This window comes from Corvus moneduloides, chromosome 15 (assembly GCF_009650955.1).
Source record: "Corvus moneduloides isolate bCorMon1 chromosome 15, bCorMon1.pri, whole genome shotgun sequence".
Lineage (NCBI taxonomy): Eukaryota > Metazoa > Chordata > Aves > Passeriformes > Corvidae > Corvus > Corvus moneduloides.
In genome coordinates, this window is record NC_045490.1 from 15,460,217 (window position 1) to 15,485,599 (window position 25,383).

Below are 25,383 nucleotides of genomic sequence, written 5' to 3' on the forward strand. Positions count from 1 at the left end.
CAGAATAAAACAACAGCCACAAAATCCTCTTCCAGGCTGGAAGATGCCAGTTCTGGCTCTTCTTCTCAGTATATGGATCATTCTTTTACCCTCTAATATTTTTTGCATTCAGGCACAGGTGAAATAAATGCTACCAATTTTTTCAAACCTACATAAAATTCTGCAAAAGGGAGCCATAATTCCCATGAAGCGTCTCTAAAGATGTTTTAGCAAGGGACAATAGTTGAAAATAAGCAAAAAACACATTACCCATCTTTTCATTCAAATACTCAGGTGCCTTGGGGTAATTCAAAGGAATAAGAGCACTGTACATCAACTGTAATTTCTACATTTTCTCTTATGAATTATAAAATGTATAACCCTATGAAATGTTAATCAGTACTTTAATGTACCAGCTTCAATAAGCATCAACACTACACGGTAACAAGAGGGATGTATGGATTCATGAGAAGTTACTGTGGAAAGTGTGTACTCAAATATTTGCAATCCCTTCAAAATAACAAAGAATAATTTAATAATTAAGTGATTAAAGATAATTATGGTATCTGGAATTATTTAAGATACAGGGCTATGAGGTGATGTTTATTTTCAGTCTGTGAAAATATTAAATGAGGATCCATTGAATAATATTATATGGTTTTAATCAACTCACAAAATGATTCTTTTAAACAGATTTAAACAGAAAAACATTTTAAATCTCATTTTTATTTCAGAAATAAACCTTCCTAAAATTGAAATACTAGTCCCATTCACAAAGTTAAACATGACTTCACATATTACCTGTCCCTGACACGCCAGTCTCCACAGCACGAATCACTTCTTTGGCCAACTAGCTGAGAACTCTAAACTAATTAATCTGCATAACACAAATGTTAGATTTTGCAAATTTTTTTTATTATTTTGTATACAGATGGCTGCCAGAAAAACTCACAAAACCTTCTTTTGGAAAAACAAACTACTTGAAAAAAATCTTTTGATTTACACATTTAAGTAAAAGTTTGTAATTCAGTAACTTAATTGAGTGACTCAAGTTGAGCCTTTCTGAAGACGCTGTTAAGAAGTCTTTCCCTTCAGGATCAGAGGGAAGTATCAGCATTATCATCATGCAAGAAACAGTGTTATGTTTTCCTTAGCTGGAGCTTTACCACAAGTTTCAAAAATCATGAAATGATTGGTTGGACCTATTTGAATCTTCACATACAAGCCCCATTTGTGACATGGGCATAACGCTGTAGTAGCTTAAAACATGCCTGAAATTCAGCATAACCCAGAGGACATTAAGACAACATTTCCTTTTAACCACTTTTTTTTTAAATAGTTGGGATTTTTCTGTAATTTAAATAGATTGCTGACATTGTAGTAACATTACCTTAGAGACTGTTTGGAAATAAATTCGAAAATTAAATCAAGATCATCAGATTAAGATCAGAAAGAGAACAAACCTTTTTCTGTAGCTGCAACCTGAAACTAAGTTAATAACATTTAAATTCAAAAGCTACAATCTTAGATAATGGGAGGTTGAGCCCAATGCGCCCTTCCTTCAAGTTTTACCACTGGATGTGAACAGAGAGCATGCCAGTGCTGGCAGATGGAGCAGTGTGTGTTCTGAAAGCCCTGCACACTGACATTACTGACACACCAGGCTGAGGTCAGCAATGAAAGGGTCCAGGAGTCAACTCGCAGCTCCCATCCTGACCACAGACCCGCAGGAGAGGCACCAATCCCAAACACCACCCTCTGGGACCTCGTGACTTTTCCTCCTGCAGGAAGGAAAACATGGGTCCTCCAAAGAAAAAATAAAACAACTGAAAATGCCTCCTGCTGTAGGAACACCTCGATCCTCCATCCAAGCCAAGTCCACTTGAAACAGGATCTTGGGAAGGAAAACCCCGAGAACAGGAGCCATCTATACTATACTCCCTCTTTCCTTTTCTATACTATTTTTAAAGAGGATCTGGGCAGCACCTCTTTGCCTGTGTTACATAATGACCCCACTACAGCCTCCCAGATCAGCCACTCTGGTTTTACAAGCTGGGTTTAAGCAAAGCAGAATCAAACACATTCAAGAAAGGGGATAAAGCAAATAAGTTCCTCCCACAATAAGATGCAAGATGATAAAATGTAAAAACACTGAACACCAAGGCATATCCTACCTCTGAAAAGGACAGTGAAGTCAACATTACAAGTGGATTCAAACAGCACAATTTAGGGTAGGAGACAGCTAAAATTTACTTTCCTCAGCAGCAGTTCATCAATTCTGGCTCCTGTTGATTTTCCAGAGTGGGAGTTGAAAAACCAACCTCTCCTACTCTACCATCCTGAGGATGAGCACAATCTTGCACCTCTTAGGCACAGGATCTTCCAGCACCCACAAAAATCCTATCTACCACATTTAATCTTTCATTCTGAATAGGAGGGGAAAAAAAAGAAAAACTCCACAGTCTGGTATCCCATCCACAGTATCTGCCAAACCTTGAAATAGCTAAAAGCTTCCAAGCCCTAGCATTAAGTACTGTAAATAACATATTTAACCACAGAATATTTCAGGTTGTAGGGGACCTCTGAGGTCATATCGTTCAACTTCCCACTCAAAACACAGCCAGTTAAATGCTGATGAGGTTAATGTGCTCCATTCTTTCTTATATTGTATTGTATATATTCTTATATTTCTGGCAAGAAAACCAGAAAAATCTCCTTCTACAGGAGAAAGAAACAAATGGGTTGGCTACCACAATACTAAATATGAAAACCTTATAAAGAAGGCACATTAGTGGGGAAAAAACTCCTGACAACCCAGTGACTGCTGATCCAAGACAAGCCACTGACTTTTTCTACAACTAATCCCCCCAACCTGTGCAGATGAAGTCAGTTGTGAAAAGTTACCTAAGAAAAAACCTCAGTGAAGTATCTAAGTGTTGCATAATTTAAAAAGTGCAGTGTAAAGCTACACAGAAGCATTTTCACAGGCCATTCAACACAGCAGCATCCCCAGCAGCCCTCTAGCTCCTGGATACTCCCTGGGAACCCCTAGAGCTTGTTTCTTTACAAATATTGGAAAATTTCATACCTAAAAAGTGCTTTCCCTCTGATTTTAATTGTGTTAATCTTTCAGGTCACCGTACATAAGGGAGAGGCCAGGCTGAAAGCCCAAAAAGCAGCTCACTCTGTCATTCTTCCTGCCAGCCTGACATTCAAACACTGGGGCACACACACCAAATGCCTTAGAAAGTCTCTACTAACTGAACTCCTTCCTCATTTTCAGGGCAAGGCTACAGGGTCAAGCCAAAGTGATAAGTGCTCGCTTTTCCATATTTTATGGTATGCTCAATGTGCCCTAAAGGAAGAGGGAGATCCTTTTCCCCTCTTCATTTCATTCTTTAGAAAGGAAGAACTCTCCAAAGTGAATAAAGAGATACGAAAAAACCAGACTGGTAATAAATAAGTCTCAACTTTTAAAGGTATATCATTTACACTTTCCATAAAATTGTGTTTATTTACAAACCTTAACTACAAAGTGAAAAACAATCTAGCTCATATTTTTGCCAAGTTTGACACATGGCCTATTGTAAGCCACAGCTATCCACAGGCCAACCCAGCAACTGGTCCTTTGTTCGTGTGCTTATTTAAACACAGTGAAATGGGTCTACCTCATTAAAGAGGAGTTGGAATAAGCTCCAGCTGCAAGAGAGTGAGGTGGTCCTCATTTTTAAAACCAGCAGTGCCATTTGGGAGAAAAAGAGTAACAGGCAGCAAAGAAAAGTAATTCCCTTCAAGCAATTGAAATACCAGTTTTGAAGATAAAATAGTGCAAAACCCAAGGCCAGTAAAAAGAATCATTGTTTTCCTTTGAAGTTCACCACCAACTGGGGCAAGTGGCATGTTGCATTCCCCAGGCTTATGGGAAATTTGTTTCCTGTCGTGTCAGGAAAAAAATACCATGGTCCCTCTGGAGCCCGTAATTACTGATGCATGTAAATTACACTTTATCAAAATACTTGACTAATGTTGCCTTGAAAGTCAAAACTGAATGGCCCACCTGAGCAGTGTCAGTCTAACTGTGCTCCTGTCAGAGGAAGGACTGGTGGGAAGGAACACACTGGACCACAGTTGTGCATTTCCCAGTCTCATGGCAAACACCAGAACAGCCTCACTGAGATTCCTCGAGCTGAGTCGGTGCCCTCTGGGGCAGCACCCTCGTTTACACGGGGATGTGTCCTCCCAACAAAGCCAGCAAAGGACACAGATTTAGGGGGTTTATTGCAGCCAGCCCAATGGCAATGCACCATCCCGGGATGGTGTTTCCAGTGCAGCCCTTGGCAGCCACACAAGCACTTCATACAGCAGGAGGAACGCGAGGCCTCTGGAGTGAAGGAAGGGAAGTTGTTTAAGTGAAATACCTCCTACAGACCAGCAAGTTCCCGGGTCAAATAACACCAAGACACTGCAAAGGCTGCACTTCTGCAGAAAAAGTCCGAGTGAAAAACCTAGCTAAATATACCATCAGATCTGCTCCCAGTAAGGGATGCTAAGGTATGGGGTAAATCGAGCAATTATTGGGGAAAAGTAGCGCAGGATGGTACAAACTCAAGGTGAAAAAAGCAAAAATTCCATCCAGTGCTTTTGAAAACAAAGTCACTTTGCACATATGCTTGTTGTAAAGGAATCAGTTTGGGGCTCAGAGACTGAATGTTCCTGTGAGCCCCCTTCACTCCCAGAAAGGACAGCGAGGCAGGGCTGACCCGGGATGATTATCAGAACTTACAGGGAGTTCTGCTCCTGGGACTGTGTGGTAGGATACAAGACTGTTTCTCTCAACAAAGGAAACTAACTATATAAGCATAATATTTGATTTCATATCAGATGCCTTTCTTGTCAGCATTTTTCACAGTTCACCGAGCACTGATGTTGTACCATGCACGGAAACCATTCAAAACATTAAACTTAACATTCCTTCACAGATCAATAGGAATGGAGTAAATTCATATCAGCTGTTTCCTGAAGAAAACATTTCATAGATGTCTTTAGCAACAGCCCATCAGGGAGTTTAACAGAGCAGAGCAAAAGGCAGGTACTTAATTTCAAATATGCTTCAGTCAATTTTCTCAATAGTATTTGCATTTCCATTGTAGAAAATCTCAATATTCAACGGTGGCAATTACTGTACATTTGAATAATCTCACTAAGTTCCAAAGTATTATATAAAGGAAACATTAAGAATCAGCTCATGGACTTTGTATATCACAAGGTGCCATAACCTTTTGTTTTCAGTGTGTTACAATGAGTGAAGAAATAAAAGGAGTTCAAAGGCACACCTCGTACAACATCTTTGCCTTAGTCATGAGTGCAAGACGATAATAAACCACCCTTGCCAATCTATTCTCATAGCACCATAACATTTAATGACTTGCACGGGTTATTTTAATTTTGTTTCATGAATATTTTGTACCCTTGTAAGTTTTACAGTGCAGCCTGCACTTGGGACACGGAGCTGTGTCAGGCTCCAGAGCAAATCCCCCCGGTTCAGCTCGGCGCTGACCCTTCTGACAGGCACACACACGCCTCGGGCTACAATCCCATGGCTCTCTCAACTGCAGGGGCTGGAATCAAAATGAAATCCTGGATCATTTATGACTGTATTTCAAAAGCAAACATAGTGCATTTAAAAGTAATAGCAGCTTTCATTTTGGAGACCTTTAAGTGTCTGAAATACTTTAAACAGGCATGGTCTATTACCCCTGTGAAACACATGGAAAAGCTCCAGAAAGCCTGACTTAAGCTTCCCATTTTACACATTGCAGATTTCAAGAAGAAAACCAAATGATAATTAAAACAAGGAAGTATTTGGCCTTGCATCATGTTACCCACCCTTAACTCATGGGGCACTCTGACTGTACAATAAATCTCCGTAGGTAAAGCAGGGTTCTGCTGCCATGAAACAACCAGGAGAGCTGAAGCCAGAAAACCCGTAATGGGAAATGGCCTTTTCTTTTTGAAGACACTGATGAAAATCAAGGCTTCATCTGCAGCACTTGTAATTTAACCCTCATTAGTGTCTCTACACCAATGATCATGTCCCCTACTTCTACTATCCACACACACTAAAAAATTCTCATTATCTGCAACATATTTCCAAAGTATTTGAAAGGACTTTTACAAGATGATCAATGTAAACTCATCTTTGGCCTCAGGATGACAGTCTATTATGGAAAGCAGCAGAAATATTTACATTATCATTATGATATTTTTCCTGTTGTGTAGATGAGATGTCTGCACTTCGGGTCATCAGTTCAATCTGTTCCTACATTCACTCTGTGTGAGGAAACTGCCTCAGTGTGAAATAATGCCAAATGTATTCTAATTGCCTGTTCACCAAAAAGAAAAGAGAGTTATATTCACTCTGCATTGTCTCCTAGTTGCAGTAATGGCAATTTACAAGTGAATTTCCCACTGCTCATTCTAACCAGGGACAAGACTCCAGCAGCTCAGAAGCACTGAACACTCAGGAAAACACTTTTCAGCTCCTTTCAGAGCACAGCCAAAGGGGAAAGGCAAAAAACCACTCACATATGGACTAACTGATTGAAAGGAAGTTTTCAAACAAGAAAAGCAATATCCATACAGCAATACACTGTGTGCAAGTAACCATGATGTGCTGACATTTGCTGACTAGCTCTAATGGCAAGGCCAAAAAGCCACATTAACAAAGCAAATGCAGTAAATCTGACCCTGACAAACTTAGAGCTGCACAGACTACCAGGGTTATCCAGTTTCCAGAAAAGAAACCGCCTATAAACCATCAGGTCAGAATCCCTCAGTAATAATATACCTGTGATATAACCTAATTAATCTCCAGCTGCAACCTCCACAGCCACTCAATCCTCTGTCAAGCTTGAAAGCAGCCCCTGAGTGCCACAGACAAATCCACCCTGCTGAGGCCACCAGCAGCAGCAGCTCCCCAGCCCTGCCACCACCACAAATCGAGCACCAGGAGCCAGAACCCAGCACTGCAGGGAGCTACGGCACTTGGACTGCTGCTCACAGGAGCAAGAGAGCCCAAATTCTGAACACTAATGTAAGAAAACAGCAAGCCAACAATGCCCACCCACAACTGCTGTGCTTTGAGACCTCTGTAACAGCTCCCAGTCCTGTGGAAGCCCTCATAACCAGAAACTGAGTCACTGTGTTTTTCTCCCCATTTAGATTTGTCACTCTGAAGACAGAAGTTGAAGGTAGTTAATAAGGACACATTTCAGAGCTGGCAGAGCACACACGGCCACCCTCAGAACCCACGTGTGCAGCTCTCTAGGTGGTGACTGACCATGGAGCCCCCATCCAGCTGGCCTTGCTGGGACTCACTCAAGGCAGCAGAAGAGTCTGCAGAAGTTCAGAACAGCCTAATTTTGCTAAGCACCTCCAGGATGTGCTGGCTAAGGAGAAAAGAATGAACTCTGATGGGAATTAATGCCTAATTGTGAGTACATACTGAATTTATCAGTATTCCTTGTTTGATACTAAGAATAAGGTAAATTTTAAGAGGCATCAGAAACTATTTACAAGAGCTCTGTTGATGCAAAATCATGGACTGGGCTTAGTAAGTTCACAAGGCTACTATTGGTGTTAGCATTTTCCAGTTCAGGACTGCTTTGAGCAGCTGGTTACAGTATTTTTTATGTGCTATCTCCAAGCCATGTGATTTGAAACTAGAATATATCCGAGAATACTTTAAAAACCCCAACATTCAGGAAAATGGACACCCAGCAGCATGGCTAAAGCTACCAAATAATTATCAAATAATTAATTGGCAAATTAATCCCACTAATTTGGAGCCTCCTGGTTTCTTGAGCTGAATATCAATGAAAAGATGTCACTCTTCAAAGAGCAGAGGAAAAAACATTGGAAATGCAAGGCAGTAGTTACTCAGCTAACAGAGTAAAACAACTTATTTCCAAAGCAGATTTTTGCTAATCTGCATGTGTGGCATTTCTTCTGGAAATGTAGAATCCTTTGCCACAAACTCCCTTAAATAGCTTTGTAATAAGATGACCTGATCACAGAAGTTGGCAATAGAAACCTCCTTAGAAAGAAGACGCCACTAAAACCCAGCAGTAATTTTCACAAAAAACACCCTTTCTTCCCTAGTCGTGCCTATTTCCCCTAAGAGGGGAAACAAGACATCTGCACACTATCATTTCAAATAACCAATTTCACACAGAGGAAAAAGCAGCACTGAGGAGGAAGCTTTCTGGCTTTTCAACATGGTTTCCTTCGCTTTTTGTTTATTTATTACTTGTCCTCAAATAATAATAATTTTAAAAATCTTTTATTATATTTTTAATTATTCTTCTGCACTAATTTAGACAGAAAAAGATCCTTAGACTCTTCAAATAAAATTGGTGTGTACTTGTATTAAAAAAAAAAGAGGCTACATTCATTATTTAACAGCAGAGCCCAAAAGAAGATCTAGAATGACTTCAGCTTGATAAACGGTGTAAATGTCATCCAGCTATCTGCAGCACAAGCCTCTGACCTAATGCACATCTTTCCCAAGCCAGAAGTGCACCCCAGAGACCAGCAAACACTTACTGTAATTATTTACTGTCTTCTGAAAAGACCTGCTGTGATCTATACACAGTAAAACTACAATTATTGGATGTGGATAAGACCACAAAAACACCCTGTTACAAGCCCATGCTCTTTTGTCATGGCAACACCGTAACTCAAACCCCTGCAACAATTGAATTGTCAGGATCCTGCTTTAATGGGAAATGATAATGGAGCTCTAAGGCAGCAGTTTGGGAGAGCTTTCTTTCTAGAAAGAGAACAAGCAGAGAAATAAAGAGGACACTAAGAAAATTTACGATCTGGTTGCTTTTCCAAGCACAGCTTCTAATGACATCCACAAGATGAAAGAGTCTGAATTTGACCAGGAGTCATGGTTTGACGCTTTGAGCTGGCTGAGGATGGGGCTGGGAAGGAGGGTTTACAAGTGACACTTCTCAGAGGGCTTTCAGCAGCAAATCCTGGGCAAATCACAGCCGTGTGCAAGCCCCTGGCTACCGTAAACATCTGAGCTGCACAGGCACTCAGAGGAAAGCAGACCCTGGGAAAATCTAACACACACTGCACTTGTCCAGTTCCAGGCAGGAGCCACTAACTCACCTGGGCCAACACCTGCCTGTCACACAGGGAAGGTGAGAACACCTTCATGTTTGTGTTTAACCAGGGCAGCTTCTTAAGTAAAGCACTAATTAAATAGTTCCAGCTACTCATATCAGGAATTATCCACGGAGACTACTTACACAAAATCAAATACACAGACTGCACACACACTGGTATCATAAGGAAGTGCACAAGTTAAGAAAAGAGATGGCAAATAGCAATTTCTAAAAATACAACATTGCCCTACTGTGATTTAATTGTCAATAAAGTTAATATCCCAGAGTCATGTCTGTTTTGCCCATGACAGTCACTGGTGAGGGATCTCTCCCTGCTCTTATCTCACCCCACAAGCCTTTCATTATATTTTCTCTCCCTGCCCAGCTGAGAAGAGCAGTGACAGAGCAGCTTTGGGCACCAGTGTCCAGCCAGGGTCAGCCCAGCACACAACCTCAGGATCTCTGTGATTCTGCTAAAACTGAATATTGCCTCTTTTTAAGGCTACTCCCAGAATTTGCGTTGTTTGCTGCAAGTACTTACTCACTATTTTACCCATCTATCAATCAACTTTCAAAATATTCCACTAGACAAGAAATAAGCATCCCACTGATCCAGCTCTGACAAACCTCACAGTTCTACAAATACTTGCACAATGTTAACAACAAGCAACTTGTTACAGAATGGCTGTTCTCAGCACTGAGAGGAAATGCCATTTTAATAAAACAACTTGCCTACAATATCTCCATTCTGCTGATTGTGCTACTGTAGCCTGCTTTAGAAATAACTATAAATGAATATGATAAAACATTGGGACACCATGACTAGAAAATTTAAACACAAAGACACTGTGCACACACAGCCACAGACCCAAATTGTCTCTGTTCAGGATCACAGTGCTCTGCTCCCACACTACGACACTCAGTTTTGGAATAAAATCTAGATTCTGATACTACTCTAAAAAGTAAACAAATTCATTTCAGAGTCTAATGGATGCTTCCACTCTGCTGATATTTGGGTATCAGATTTCAGTATCTAAGATTCCAGAGCCTGGTTTGCTCAGTCAAGTGACAACTAAGACAGTTCATTAAAAGTAAATAGACCCAACAAATGGCCCATGGCTATAAATTTGGTAGAGGTATTAATTCTCACTGCAAGACTTGAGTTTAGAGCACTTCTAAGAGGTTTTTTTCACACACACACAGGAGCTTGACCATGACTACTTAGCAGCTAGCCTGAGGTATAGAGGCTTCAACAATGAAACAAATATATTCTTACATGACAGGGTGTTTGAGGGCAAATGGGGTTTTTTCCCCTTTTGTTGTGTTTTCAAAGATAAATAAGTATCTCATGGACCACTAGCATATTTGTTTTTTAGTGAAAAGCAGATGCACTACAATCATTTTATACACCAGCTTTGCACACAGAGGAAACAGGATTCCTGCAGGCACAAATCTTTGCTTACAAACTTTGTGAGTAAATTTCACAAGTTGTTTTGGATATTAGAAAATAATTGCCTTAGAATCAAAACCTAGTTTTATAGCTGTTAAATTACATGTTTCATTTTATTATACTTTTTCTGTGAATTTCAGCACCTGTATTAAAAATACCTGTTCCTTTATGGATAGATAATAGTAAATATCTGAAACTACAAAAAAAAAAAAAAAAACTTTCATGCTTTTATGTCTCAATTCATTAAAAATGTCTTTTCCTTGATTCAGTTTCGTCATTAAAAGTGCCTGCATTTTGAATTATTAGATAATTATCCCAGATAAAACAATTCAGAAGGTTTAAAACCTAGGCAGTGAAGGCAACAGAGCAATGAGAAACATTTCCACTAAAAAGTACAATCAAGGGTTCATTCACCATCCAACTTAAACTTAAAACCCTTATCTAAACCAAAGCAAACAAAATCCATGAGTCTCAAAGTCACTCTTTCTAGAAGAAAAGGCTCAAAGCCTTATGAGAAACTCATTTTGTGGGACGCCTCACATTCCATTTAAGGTTTATTTCACTATATATATTCCTGCTTGTAATATCAACCAGATGTGACAACGAAGCCTAACCAGCCCTGTAAAAGATGCAAGGATATCCTGAAGCTCAGAATCTAGGAAAGGCTTGGAGAAAAAAGGCAAAGGTACCTGGAGTTGAAGTAAAGGTTGAGGATGCAGTTATAATCTGAGAAGCGTTCTAAATTTAATTTCACTGGTTATCAGAAAGTGGATTTCAGTGGAAATGCACCGTGCATGACCTGGTGACACACATGGAATCCATCAGGGACAACAGCACTGCTGTCCCAAACCATGTGCACATGGAACAGCTCGAGAACCCCCAGGTTTGTCCTGCAGCTTTTCAAGCACATCATCAACAACAAACCATGTCCTACGTTCTGATGCCCAGCAGCAGCAAGGCTGAAGAGATTCTGCTGATACCGACCTGCAGAAACAATTTGGTTCCTCCAGTAAAGTCCCAGGTTTCAGCCAGGCTGACAGAACACTGAGAAAAGCCCTGAGTTTCTTTTTCAGCCTTTAGCTACTCCTGAAACATTAACAGGTCTTCCCCAAAAACCTCCAGCACACAAAATTCCCGCATGTTTAAGAAGGTCAGTCACTCCATCTCCACCAAATTCTATTCATGATAATAAATTCTCTTCATGATAATAAAAATTTCAAACTCTCATCAAGCTACCAAACTTAGAATGTCATCTTTCTATTTAGCTTTACCTTCAAAAAGAAAAAAAAGTCAAGCTCATACCTTCCTTCACAAAGCCATGGACTGTTACATTCACTGCATGCCTGCTGGAGAGTGAAGAGCACAGAATTCAGCTCTATTTCCTTCACAGACAAGTCTATGAGCTCGTCATTCCAAGGAATAAACCCAAATCTTACAGTTTGGACATACTGCACAGAAATATTTAGTTGTTGAAAATTTTGCATTGTTTGAGCTGTAGCAAGCTTACACAATTAAAATACTCAATTCTGGACTTTCTGCTTTATGAGGATTATAACTATTAAGAAGAAAATAACGGAGTAACATCTGAGTAACTCTGAGTCGAGAGTTGGAAAATATGGCAGCAAAAAGTAATATAGCTATACCATGGAAAATTTAAATTAAGACCAGCATTATCTACACTTTTTAACGTTCATTTAAATTCACTCCTCGTAAATTCCACAGAATCTACCTCACCCCTGCATCAGCCTGTCTTACCAATTTTTGTTTCACTGCTTTTATGCCCTTTCATCACTTTCTCAGCTCTGCTTTCTTCTGGAGAGGCTGGGTCAGAGCAGCTGCAGAGAGGAATGTAGGCACCACTGCCCCGCCACTCGAGCGTCTGAGCCAGTTGTGAGCAGAGGGGCACTGCTGGATTTCAGACAAGTCAGAACAGAAGCAAGAAAGAACAGCTCTGAATCTACCAGCAGTGGGACCAAGACAGTAACAGGAAACAATAGAGAGCAACCATATATGTGTGTGTGTGCGTTTTTACAAATTCTAGCAGGAACCAAATTTTTCATTCTTATCCCATGACAGAAAAACACGCAACCAAACTACACTTGGAACTGTAACAGTTCACTTGAGCTAAGATTTATTTGCTTATAATAAACACTCTATTTATATAACACTTGTATCTTCAAAAGAAAAAGCAAGTTTCTTCTGACAAACAGTGTTAAAGTGATCTATCTAATGCACTGTTAAACAGTAAGCAAGACTGAATGAATGTCAGTGAATAAAGACAAATGTTCCGACAGCATCCGTTGGGAGGCATTACAGAACACAGCATTCAGATTAATCATTCCATTGTATGTAACTTTATTACAATCTTCATATTCTAAAAGCAAAATTATTGCCCTTGCTGTTAAGGGCTATAATGTATCATGATTACATGACCTACTGAAAAATACACTCTGTGGTACTGAAAAGGCTCCGCTACTTTCACTTCACTTCTTTGTGTGAGGTTCCTGAGGATGGATCCACACAAGTTATCAACACACACAACATTCCACTGAAACCACAAATTACCAGAGAGTTCCTCTCATCATATCCAGGTGCAATGAGACCACTCACAGAGCAATTTTCAACATGTTAAACTGGAATTTGTAGAGATACAGGTAAACTCTATAAAAGCTTTTCTCTTGAAAGCATCATCATATCCTTAGACAACTAACCCATGTGAAGCAACTCTTCTAAGAAATACATACAACTGGAACCTTCCAGAAACCAGATAAAGGTATCTGCAACTATGTGCCAGCTCATACTTTATATTCAAGAGGTGTTTCAAGATGCAAAATTTCAAAACCTAATGCAAAGAACATTAGGAAATGCAACCAAACTACACAGCTCAAGCAAATCCACTGAGCAAATATATCCCAGTCATGATAAAGTCTTCAAAAGTCATGACAAAGCTTGCAAAACACGTCCAACAAAGATTTTTCCAAGCAGATATTAAGACTAAAAGACAGCTATAGCTTATTATTTTTTAATATTTTTTTAAATCTGCAGAATAATGGCATTGACTTACTTGTACAGTTTTTCATGAACAAGTTTGGACAACACCAAACGTTCACTACAGAATTTCTCCAAACTATCAGTATCACTTGTTGCACAACACTGTTCAGCTTGCCTCTTTTAAGCATAAACCAAGACCCTACTACTTTAAAGTCATCTGATTCCAAAAGAAACCTGTACTATTACCACGTGGTTTGTATTTCCACAGGAAGAAAAATTTACTGCACTGCCTAAATGGTTTGTTTGGTTGCACACAGATGTATTAAAACAATTATAGAAACTCCACATTAATGGAGAACTTTTTCAGCCACCCTGTAGTAACTTTATAATTTCACTAACCAAATCATGAGCCTTGGTATCTGATCTTCCATAAAAAAACTCAAGCATTAAAAGAACAGTTTTACCAAATTTCAAAAAGCCAGTCTGGATCATGAGTTTGGCAAGATCCAGAAAATTATTTCAAACAGCTTTTGACTACTCCTTTAAAAAGGCAGATGAGTCTTTTCTTGATAGTAACTATGCAGGCACCTGCTCATCCATTTTATTTGTACACACTTTTAAAAATAATATAGATATTTTGTAAATCACTCAGTTATTGTTCTGCCTCCACCCACTCCCTTCTCCCACCAAAAAGAAATAATGCCAAGTTCATAATATCCTTCTCTTGCTGTTGAAATGGGCCTTGATGCCATCTGAACATTTTATAACACAGTTTTTACATTTCAAGGAACAAAATTGTTTACCTCTCCATAATTTCTCCTCTTCCTGCATGACGAGGCAGCAGCCATAACTTTGCTGGTCTATCCGGCAAAGCCTTGGCTCAGTTAAAAACAATTTTCCAAACTAAAGAAGTTATAACTACCTCCTTTTTTAAAAAATAAGTATATGCAATCTCTTTTTGTGGACATCCAGACTGAACCAAATATGTGAACCTGACACTTTCCATGGTTGCTGTAGCTCTACATAAGGAGTTCAAAATAAGTCACCTTGACGTCATCCTGGTGAATATATGAGGAACAGAAAAAAATTTGTGGTTTCTCTTCCCTCTGATATTTATGTTCTACCAAATTACAACTACACACAAGCAAGCATAACATGTTCCCTAAAAAACCCTTACTAACTAGCAGTTTAATATCACAAAAATTCTCACCACAGTCAAAACACAAACATGTGAATCTGCACAATAAGGAACATCAAATAGAAACACACCACAGAAAAAGAAATCAGATTATACTTACAGCCTAGTTAACTTCTGTGTGTTCTGAAAAAGCAGCTCGGGAAGGACTTGCAATTTATTCTTGTTCAGACGCCTAAACAGTTCCAATTAGAATAAAAAAAATAGATTAGATTATCTTCCAATTTAAGAAGTTTATTCTATTATGCATAAACACATGAAGCTCCCATTGCACTAAACCTCATGATATGAACTTGCCATTGGATGCCTTGTGGCACTTTATTCATGCAGGAGCCAAACTGTGTCATTTGTAGAGCAGCTGCCCACATCCATGAGGTGGGGAGTCAAGGGACAGTGACCACGAAGTTTCAATGTGGATGAGTACACAAATACAATTTTTACATTTTCCTCTGGATGCCTACTGACAGAGGAATATAATCAGCTTACACTGCTTTAAGAACAGCTACTGGCAGGAATCTGGATTTTCGTTCTCCTTCAAAAAATGTAGGTACAGGAAATTCAGTAACTTGACCAATCAATATTATTCCCAGATTAGCTATTATTTCTGTAGTATACATAATTTCTTTTTTTAAAGAATTTTCTTGAAACTTCACTTGGAAAACCTGAGCACTGTTGTAGAAAATATGAACATATGGGTAACCAGATGACTACACGGTGATTTGAAATAGAATATTAGTCCTGAAGATTCTTCCAGGAACATTTTAGAGAACAGATTAGTGTTTATACATTAGTCCCTTTTACTCACTCACTATACGAGTTTTACTCTGATGATAACTTGCCAGTTTTTAGAAAACAACCATTTCCAAGCTATTCCAGCCCAGTAACTATAAAAAGCATGAGCCTCCTCTCCATAAAACGTGTGACAGCCCTGCAAAATCTAAAAGCAGTTCTGCTTGTAAGACACAGTCTTGTTCTTCAATCCTTTTTCTGTTGTCTTGCTGACAATAAAACCAGTCACCTGTTCTCACAGTCCTAATGAATGCTATTTGCATAATGAGTTGACCCGAACTAATTACATACAAGCCCACTGCCATAAAGGGGAAGCTGACTTGTCCTGTAAATTCATACAGGAGCCTGGCTTTGTGCCCCCTTTGTTCCCAATCTACCTTCCAGGTTGACTTTGATAGCAGATCTATTTTTGCTGAAGTTTTGATCTCCAAAGACACCTGGAACTTTTACAAACCTACTGCTACTTAGCACTGAATATCTGGTTTCCAGTTTTCTTGCACACTGAGAAATTTCACTATCAGAATTCAAGAATTTTTGGAATTGAAAGGCCTTCCTGAGATCAAACTAACATTGTGGGGTTTCATATGGCAGAGTTTTCACATGGCCACCATATGACCATGTCTCACAAGATAAAGGAGTGATGGAAGAGAGGGGAATTTTAACTTCTCTTTCTGACACCTAGAACAGATCAAAGGCTGCAAGCTCGCAGAGCCTGAGCACTGTGCATTACACATACCACGTGATAACCAATATTTGTATCTGCTGAAGTTATTTCCTACAGCTTTTACCAAAAACTCAATGACATTTTTGAGATAAATGAACAAAACAGCAAATGAAACTTGAAAGAATAGGAGAGATGCTAGTTGTGCATTTGAGAAAATACATGGGAAGGTTTTAAACTGGATTTCCTTACACCCGCATGACATTTCACAATTTTGTTTAATTCAAGGTTGATAGCAATGTGCTACTTAGCCCTCATCAAATTCATTACTTCAGTTAAGCATGTTTATCTGTTAGAACAACAGGATGAAATATAACAAACAAAAAAAAAGACTTATACAGGGCTTAGCACTCCTCAGCTCCATCCTCCTTCACCAAGACTACCACTAGTCATTGAGAAGCACTGAACAAAATCAAGTTATTTATCATTCAAAAAGAAAGTGTGCCAGTGAAATGCATTACACATGGTGTCAAGTGTTTATTCCTGTGTCTGATTATCATTTCAGATCTCACAATCTACACATAATTATGCACTGTCAACTCAAAGTCATCTGACTCATCTCAAAGCAACATCCCAGGAATACATTTTAAGAATATTCTTTTCTCTACTTGCAAGTATTTCACAAATGCTGATCTTATTGTTCTAAGCCAAAGAAACTGATCAAAATCAGATTAAGGTTCTAGAACAGGCGGTTTCACACCAACACGCAGAGAATATATGTAGTAACAAGAACTCAAATTTCCAGGTCAGCAAGCTTGCAACCCAAGAAGTCAAACTTTTACAACTTCCAATAACACAAACAACTCAGAAGGGGAAAAAAAACTGTAACATCAAAGTTTTTTCTCTAGTTTACTATCAAATTAATCCAGAAGATTAAACATTTTTAATTATTTACTATTTTTTGTATGGGCCAACACTCTCCTACCTGTGACAGCAAAAGGACCAAGTTCTCAGCCGTCCTTTTTAACAGTCCTAAGCATTTTAAGATTTCAACCCGACATTCCCTTCATATTCATTTTCTTTCAAACATTACATGAAGTCAAGTCCACACAAGGACACTTGCAAAGCTCACATTGTGACCTGCTCTTCACTAGCACTAAACATTTTGTATGGGTCTAAATGTACTTAATATTTTAAAATGATATTGTTTTAAATGAAGTTCTTTTTACACTGCAGCAGAAAGCAAACTGAATCCATGTATCAAGGCCAAGAACTCGATGACGTTCTGCCTTTGCTTTAACTTACGTGAACTTGAGTTTCAAACTCCCCCAGCAGAGTGGGAGTGCTCCTGCACAGATACCATCCGCCAGAAGCTTCAGGTGAGCTTTATTTCTGCCACAAACCAGAGCTTGCAGCTCTCTAAGGCCAGGTTATGTTACTAATTGATAACAAAGCAAATTAATGCAACAACAAACACCTGAAGAGTCCATGGCTGTCCATGTCTCGTTTCAAGCTATGGGACTCTCCAAACAACCTTCCACCACTTCCCACGACTTATTTCAAGTTGAAACTTCCACCAAAAGTCATTTTGTTCCTAGTTTGATTCTCAGGGGGACTAAGGGAATGAACAGAGGTTGTTTCTGTTGAACATCACCTACTGTATTATAACTTCTACTGCAATACTTACTGAAATATAAGACTAGATCACCTCGTAGAAACTTAGACGTACTTGATGTAGGATTCATTTAACATGCTCATATTTATTATATGCCAGAAAACCACCAATAGCCTAGGAAAAAATCCCAATTACACCTCTTATTTCTCTTCCTGGGTTTGAGAGAAAGGCCATTAAAGAAAGTCCTCAATACAGAAGTATCAAAGTACCAGACAGGATGTTTTTAAACTCCAAAAAAGAGAAAGAGATGTGTTTAAAGACTATTTAATGAAAAGACCAAATGTTCTAAATGGTCATTTATAAGCACTGTTTCCTCTGGTTTGACAAAGAAGTGCCAAACGTGGATGAATTGCAGTGGAACAGTTCCTAACACATCATTTGACAAGAACTGAAGTTTATCCTCACCTATCAGTATCAGTTCTAGGACAGAATAGGAAACTTCCAGTGCAAACATTAGGAATGCCAGCACAGGGATGTAGCTGTTCCTCGGGAGAGGAGAAAAGCGCCGGCTGGGCACATTGAGGGATCTGTTGGGCTGCAGCCCCTTCCCACACCAAATGATCCTATGAGAGGAACAAAAATGCCCCCTGCTTGCCTAGACCTATTACCATCCCATTACTGCATAAATCTTAATCCTGTCAGCTGTCCAATTTTAATTACAGCAATACTTTTGATTTTATAACAAATACCTTGGAAATGGTGAAGCCATATAGCAGTGAAATAAAAAGGGTCTGCAAAAAGTTCATAAACAAAGTGAGCCAGAATCTTGTAAAATGATGCTGTGGACCTTGTTCCTGGGACTGTACTTTATTAAAAAATATAGATATCCCTGGTTTTAAATTAGGGACTTAAAATAGAAATAACATCAGGAAATACCTCAAATATGAATTTAAATCCAAGCCAGTTTTGCAGCTGTAACTAGCTACATCTTGGAGGAATGACAGGGCAGCTTGGTGAATCTGAACAGTAGACTACAATTAAAAAAAAAATCATTATCACATTAAATCCCTGGGACTGTTCAGACTGGGAATGCCACCTGGGACGAAGCACAAAAATAAACCCTTGGAATTGGCCTCTTCCCTCAGGCTGGAATCACATCAGCCCTGCAGCCAGAACGTGTGTGCACACAGCACCATCCACCACCCAGCCCCGAGGTACACCCAGGGGCAGGGAGGAATCTGGGGCACAGAGCCAGGCAAGATCTGGTCCACGTTATTTCACCTGGGACTGCTGGATGGGAATGCAGCTGCTCAGTCTCCAATGTATTTTGAACTGGATGCTTTACAGCTAATAAGACCTGCAAAGTATTCCTGGAATTCGGAGCACTGGGCAGAATGATGCATAATCATCTAATGCCACGGAACAGATTAGCTCCAGTGCTGGATCAGAAGCAGCTCTGGATGTGCACAGCATGGAGTCCAGACTAATAAAGCCTCCTGGAAGCTGAAGAACTGTGCAGAGAGGCTCTCCAGGAGTCCTATCAGCTCTGGCAAAACCTGCATTGAGTCAAATTTATTAACTCTGATTAGACACATGCTGGTTGTACAGTCAACAATCTCCATACACTGCAGCTCTCTCCATCTTCCAGACTACTTTAACCACTGCAATGCACAGGAAATAGAACTTGGCATATTCTGTTTCGTTAGTCTGCTCCTCAAGCCCCCATAAGTGACCCAAAAGAGTTGACCATGCACCAACTGCACACAGAGTCCTCGCTGTCTAAGAAAAGGGTCTCCAGGAGTCCATCCATCACCTCCAAGGCAGGCATGGAGCTCACCACACCAGAACACTGCTCTCTCACGAGGCTCAGATTCACCCTGGTTCTGCTGGAAGATGTTTAGGGAGCTGTACAGGATAAAAGCTAAAAGCCCATACTTCCGTCTGCAGGAATTCAGTGCAAAAGTCCAATACTGCTACTCCTGAAATTATTATCAATCACTGGCACATGCTTAATAATGGCTGCTTACTAACTCTTAATACTGGATGTTGACACCTATTCTCACATAAAATTAGTACATAAATGTCTGATCTTCACAGTTTTATCATGTCACAAACTGCATTTTCTTTCTTTATTACTCAAATGGCCTAAAATGCAGACTTACAGAATGTGTGACCTTTCTAAGTCCATACATAAAATGCTGTCCCCTGGCTTATTATGTTTTCTTTAGAGCAGCCCCATACAGCATCAAACACACTGTTCCAACACAGGACAAACACTTCCTCTCACCTCCCAAAAATATTTTGCTCATATATATGAAAAAGTGCCAGTTTCTCCCCTTCCTCCCTCAGCCTGCTGCCCAACTGGGGATTCCAATGTCCTGAAGGCAAAGGGATAGAGGGAAACAACCTCTGTGTCAATCACAGAATATCAAGGGCCCTTAAAAAAACAATGGAGAAGTTATTAACTGTGAAATTCCTACTTTCCTGGCTCCAACCAGGCTAATCATATTCCTTCCTCTGTCTGAAGCTGGGATAGGAGAGAAACTTAACTATTAAGATTCCCCTGATTATTCAAACACAGTGTAAAAAAACAACCATTGAAGCCTGGAAAGAAAGAGTGGTACCAGACTAGAGGAAGACTGAAGATGTTTGTCAGAATCATTCTCTGAAACAAATGGAGCAAAAGACTTACACCTTACAAAGTTTATTTTAATATTAATTATAATTTTGCTTTCTTCATTTTCTTGTCTTCTGGAGAACTTCTGTGTGAGTAAAAAAACCTCAGTATTGGTAGGAAAAATTTCAGTTTGCTCTCAAGGCAGAGGTCATGTTTTCCTGGAGGAGACACTTTCTGTGGGTACTGATTTCAGCTGCAGCCCTCATGCTCACACCATTGGAAGGGTCACATCCAATTCTGGTTCTGTTGTCTCATGGAGCTCCACTCACAATAGGAGCAAAGAGGAGCTAAATTTAATCTCTATTGAAGGCATGATCAGCATAGATGGAAAAGAACAAAATGCATATGGAAGCAGAACTAGAACATCGCTCAACTTGCAGCTATTTTAATCTTTTTTCAAGAAGAATTTAACCATATTCTTTGCTACTGCAAATTGAAGGAGAACACATTCCAACAATCCTGCAGTGTTACACCCCTTCCATGCAGAACATCCCTTCCTTCTCAGGGCTAATATGGCCAGGGCAAGGCTTTAGAAGGTTCAGAAGAAATTCAGAATTCAGAAGTCAAATAAGCAGGTAAAAGAACATCTAAAATATCAGACTTATGCGTTTCTTATACAATTAATTTGGAAATCTGTAAAAGCTTCAGTGCAACCACAATCCTTGACTTCTCATTCCTTTCCATACAAGGTGTACAAGCAATGGGCCTGAGAAGCAACATTAACATCATACTGAATATAATTGTACCCAGTGTTTTCAGACAGAGCATTTTCAGCTTCATGCTTTGTTCTCACAGCTGCAGGACAGTTTTACTTTGAGTAAGAAACAAATCAGAGAAAAGCCAAACCCCCTTTTCTGCAGAGCTACAGTGAGCAGATGCCCACTCACACCACAAGAAGTTTCCTTCTTCAAAGTCCCTTCAAAGGGGCACTTGCCTGCTTCCCATGGACTATGGAGTCAATATAAAAGCCCAATATAAAAGCAATGCAGGCATTATTTAGCCAAACTTGGCAAACTGTGCAATTTTCCAATGCAATTTGATCTCTCATTATGCCACTGACTCTGTTTGAAAATTTTGAATACCATAACATCAGTTACTTCAGGCAAGCTGCAAATATTCAAGGCCTGAGTAGAAATCACCAAATTTATATGGCTGTGGGGGAAAAAGCAAAGGACCTGGCTCTGCTAGACAATATCACAGCAAAAATCTCTTCTGTACATCTTTGGGTTTTGTTTAAAATATCTTGCAATACTACACTAACTAATATTACTGAACACATTCCACCCAGAAATTTAAGCTGTTACACAGGCTCTGACTTACACTGTCAGTTTCATTATTGTCTCCAAACAGAACAATTATCTGTTTTTAACCCCATGAATGTGTGTGATACCCATCAGCTTCCAAATCCTGTCTGCCTTTCTACTGAGTATTGACAGCTTTGACCACAATCAAAGTACTTCACTATTTGTCATGAAATAAGTAGCACTCAGTTCCTTTCCACCCAAGTTCAACAACTTTCAAGTTTGATTTAACATCTGTATTCACATTTCTGCCTATCACACAACTCATTTTCCAACAGAAAAATCAAAACTACACTGCTTTTAAATTTTTTTAATGGGTAGCTTTAAAGGAGCAGTCCTGCTACCTCAGCCTTTAATATCCAGAAATTACCCAAGTAACTGTGGGTTCACTCCCCAGCTTGGCCATTTATTTTATTTCACACTCAAAACATCTGGGCCTCACTTTTGGCAATAAGCAAGGTCCCTTTTCCTGCTTTGTTGTTAAGAGCTCTGTGGCATCATCCTTGGAGATGTGGCTTGGGGAACATGATGCAGTTGCAGTTCCTACAAGTAACTTTAAGGAAGAAGTGGTTACATTACAAGCTTGGGCAGAACCAATAAGCAATAAAAATGACTTAATGCATAAAAGACTCAAAGAGAAAGACAGGAGTTACTGAACTCCAAGGAGCAACTAAGTTTCTCCTTGGAAGCACTGGCTTGGGAAAGCAGTAACAGGAGCAGAGCCAATTGCCTTCAATGGTTTCACCAGAAAATCCTATTAGAGTCAAGAAATACTTTGTGATCATTAATGTAACTTCTCCTTTGCTTCATATCACTTCCTCTTTGTAAGGAAAAACAGTCAAGATGCAGTATCCAGTAAAAAAAGTCAACCTTATCCATTACCTTCTGTCATCACCTCTTTATATTACTGCCCTAGGAAATAAAGCCAGACAATATATAATGGAATTTCAGGAAGGGCACTACGAGGAAGCCCAGGACAACCATATTAGAGGATTACGGTGTGGGAGAAATGAACTTCTTTATCCACGTGACGTGTTACTTCAGAACCTCTTCCAAAAAACTGGGAGAGATACCACTGCAGGTTGCTAAGGGACCATTTTTTGAAGGAAAACTGTTTATAATAGTTATAACTTTGAGATCCCTTATTACAGACTTGGCAGGCTGGGTGGTCCTGGTTCACATTTTCAAAGCTGTCAGAAGTAATAACCTTTATTACCAACTTCTCATTAGACTGAGAAAGATTATCTATCCTCTCTCAGAAGTGCAGAGTACATGTCTGTGCATTTCAGCAGCACAGGAACTGTGGCTCTGTAACACTTTATAGCTTTCAATCTTCAAATCCATCTTTTCCTTTTTTTTCCTAAGTATCTCCTCATGTGAAAAAAATCTGATATTAGGATGGAGGACGGACCTACACAGATGGTCTCTGGCTAGGAATAAACCAGTAATACTGGCAAGGAAAGCATGAGGAACAGGTTTAAATTTCAATGCTTTCCCTAAGACAACATGAAAAAACAAAAACGTCCTAACAACATTCCCGTGACCATTCAAAACAGCAATCAATGCCCTAAAGTGATACAGAAATGGACAGAAACCTTAGTAACAACCTAAGTGAAGATGAGAATAGAGACTCTTAAATGTCAGAGCATTTATTAAAGACAATAGAAAATCCTTTAAATTCAAAAGAGGCAAGCAGAGGTGTATGCCCAGTCTCTTAACTCAGTAGCAGGTTTCTAGAACTACCCAGTTACATACATGCAGGATAGTAGCTCATACCTGTCTGCAGAAGACTTTAATGTACAAGAATTAACAATTTCTTTCAACTGCCATTCAAAGAAGCCAAAAAAGCTTGATCCATAAACCCTCAAGCAGAGATGGTCTCTGCTGAAGCTGCTTCTCAGTTTCTGCAAAGCTTTTAGAAAGTTCTCCAATTTCAAATCTGAAAAAATTAGGAATTCACACTTTGTAACTTCAAAACACTCATACGGAATGATAAAAAACAGGGTCACTTTTTCATTACTCCATTGACTATTGTGAAAAGAACAGGACTTTATCCAAGGAACTTAATCTATTAGAGTACCCTTAAATATCCATCACTTTTAATATTTCATCAATTTTTGTAAAAACAGTAAAAAATAGACATGGTTAAGCTACTTTTTACACCAGTGTGTAATCTCTCCAGGTCAGGGCTAAAAGTCTACGAAGAAAGGAAAAAGTAAATTTTAGCATTCACATCTCCAAGCCATGCTGCCCCTGTTGACATGCCTTAAAAGTTTGTATTAATCAAACCATTTCTCAAAGTCAGAAATTGCTGGGAACAATTAGGAATAAAACTTGCCAGTACAACAATTATTGCAATTTTTAGCAGAAGAAACAGAACCCTGTTCCTGTTTGATCTGTTTGAATAAGGCAATACCAGCCCTGCTCCCCACACCGTCCATATATAGTAAGGAATGCTCAGGGCACTGTGGTGCTCCTTCTCCCAGGGATCTGTGCCAAGCAGAACCAGTAAAAAAAGGAAGATTTGCAGGATCATCTCCTGCTGAAATCAAGCTGGATGCTCAAAAAAGGGTCCATCCTCCAAAGCCAATGGAGTGACTGTAAGGAAATAAGGAGGTGGCACAAAGAGCACACTGCACACCTGAGTCCAATCTGACAACCAAAAAGCCAATACCAATAAGGTATTGCCTTATTCAAACAGATCGAACAGGAACAGCTCTCGACTGCTCTATCAGCAGTGGGAATTACCTAAGACAACTCAGCCAAAGGACATCATCTCCTGAGGAAGCCACATGGGTAACCAGCCTTTAAAAATCCACTTTGTAGAAAAGCTGAGAGCACCCAGTTTCTGTGATAATTACTCTGATCTACTTCCACATTCCCAGAACGTTTTCGAATGCAGGGGTCAGATGTTCTAAAGTGTTTCACTACCCAGGAGTTCCCATTTCTCTCTTGTTTTCCTAGAATACTACAGGAGATCTGTTCCACTCAGAGTTACCTAATACAAGTATGAAAATGTATGTGGTATGTCCATAACATCTGCATGAACCCTGAAATCCTCTCTTCTTTCTGGGATCCTCATACTGGAACATCTTGACACAAGCAGAAACATCTAGAGAAGAAATTATCTCCAAAGAACTGAGAACATGACACGAATATGACATTAACTATAAGCCAACATGCACTGGTTTGTTCTGTTCCATGTGGAAGGAAGGTGCAGACTGAGGGGAGCTCCAGTTCAACAGACACAGCTAAAATGGAGCTGAGCCAGAGGAAAAGCAAAGTCAAGACGGTACTGCTCTGATCCATGACAGAGAGACTTCAAGACCTACATATTCATATGTTCTCCAAGAACAAAAGGAGGTTAAGTACTTTGAATCCATCATCGTTTCGCTCAGGAGCAGGATTATTTAAGAATCGCTGTGCTTGACAGCATGAAATTCAGCCAACACTTATGGTATTTCTGGGATGGCAAGCAGCATAATCCTTCTAATAAGAGGAAGCTCAAAGAAGCAAAACCCTTTTGATTAAATTACTTAAGCTAAATAA

The 25,383-nt window shown here is 39.5% G+C and overlaps 1 protein-coding gene across 3 annotated transcripts in view; it reads right to left on the reverse strand.

Annotated features, from left to right (window-relative positions):
- SLIT3 (slit guidance ligand 3) overlaps positions 1-25,383 on the reverse strand; it is a 469,203-nt gene that overhangs the window by 410,575 nt on the left and 33,245 nt on the right. For all 3 annotated transcript variants that reach the window (XM_032124874.1, XM_032124875.1, XM_032124873.1), the window contains one exon: positions 14,895-14,966. In XM_032124874.1, the coding sequence (XP_031980765.1) occupies positions 14,895-14,966 (72 nt within the window). The remainder of the gene's footprint in view (positions 1-14,894; positions 14,967-25,383) is intronic.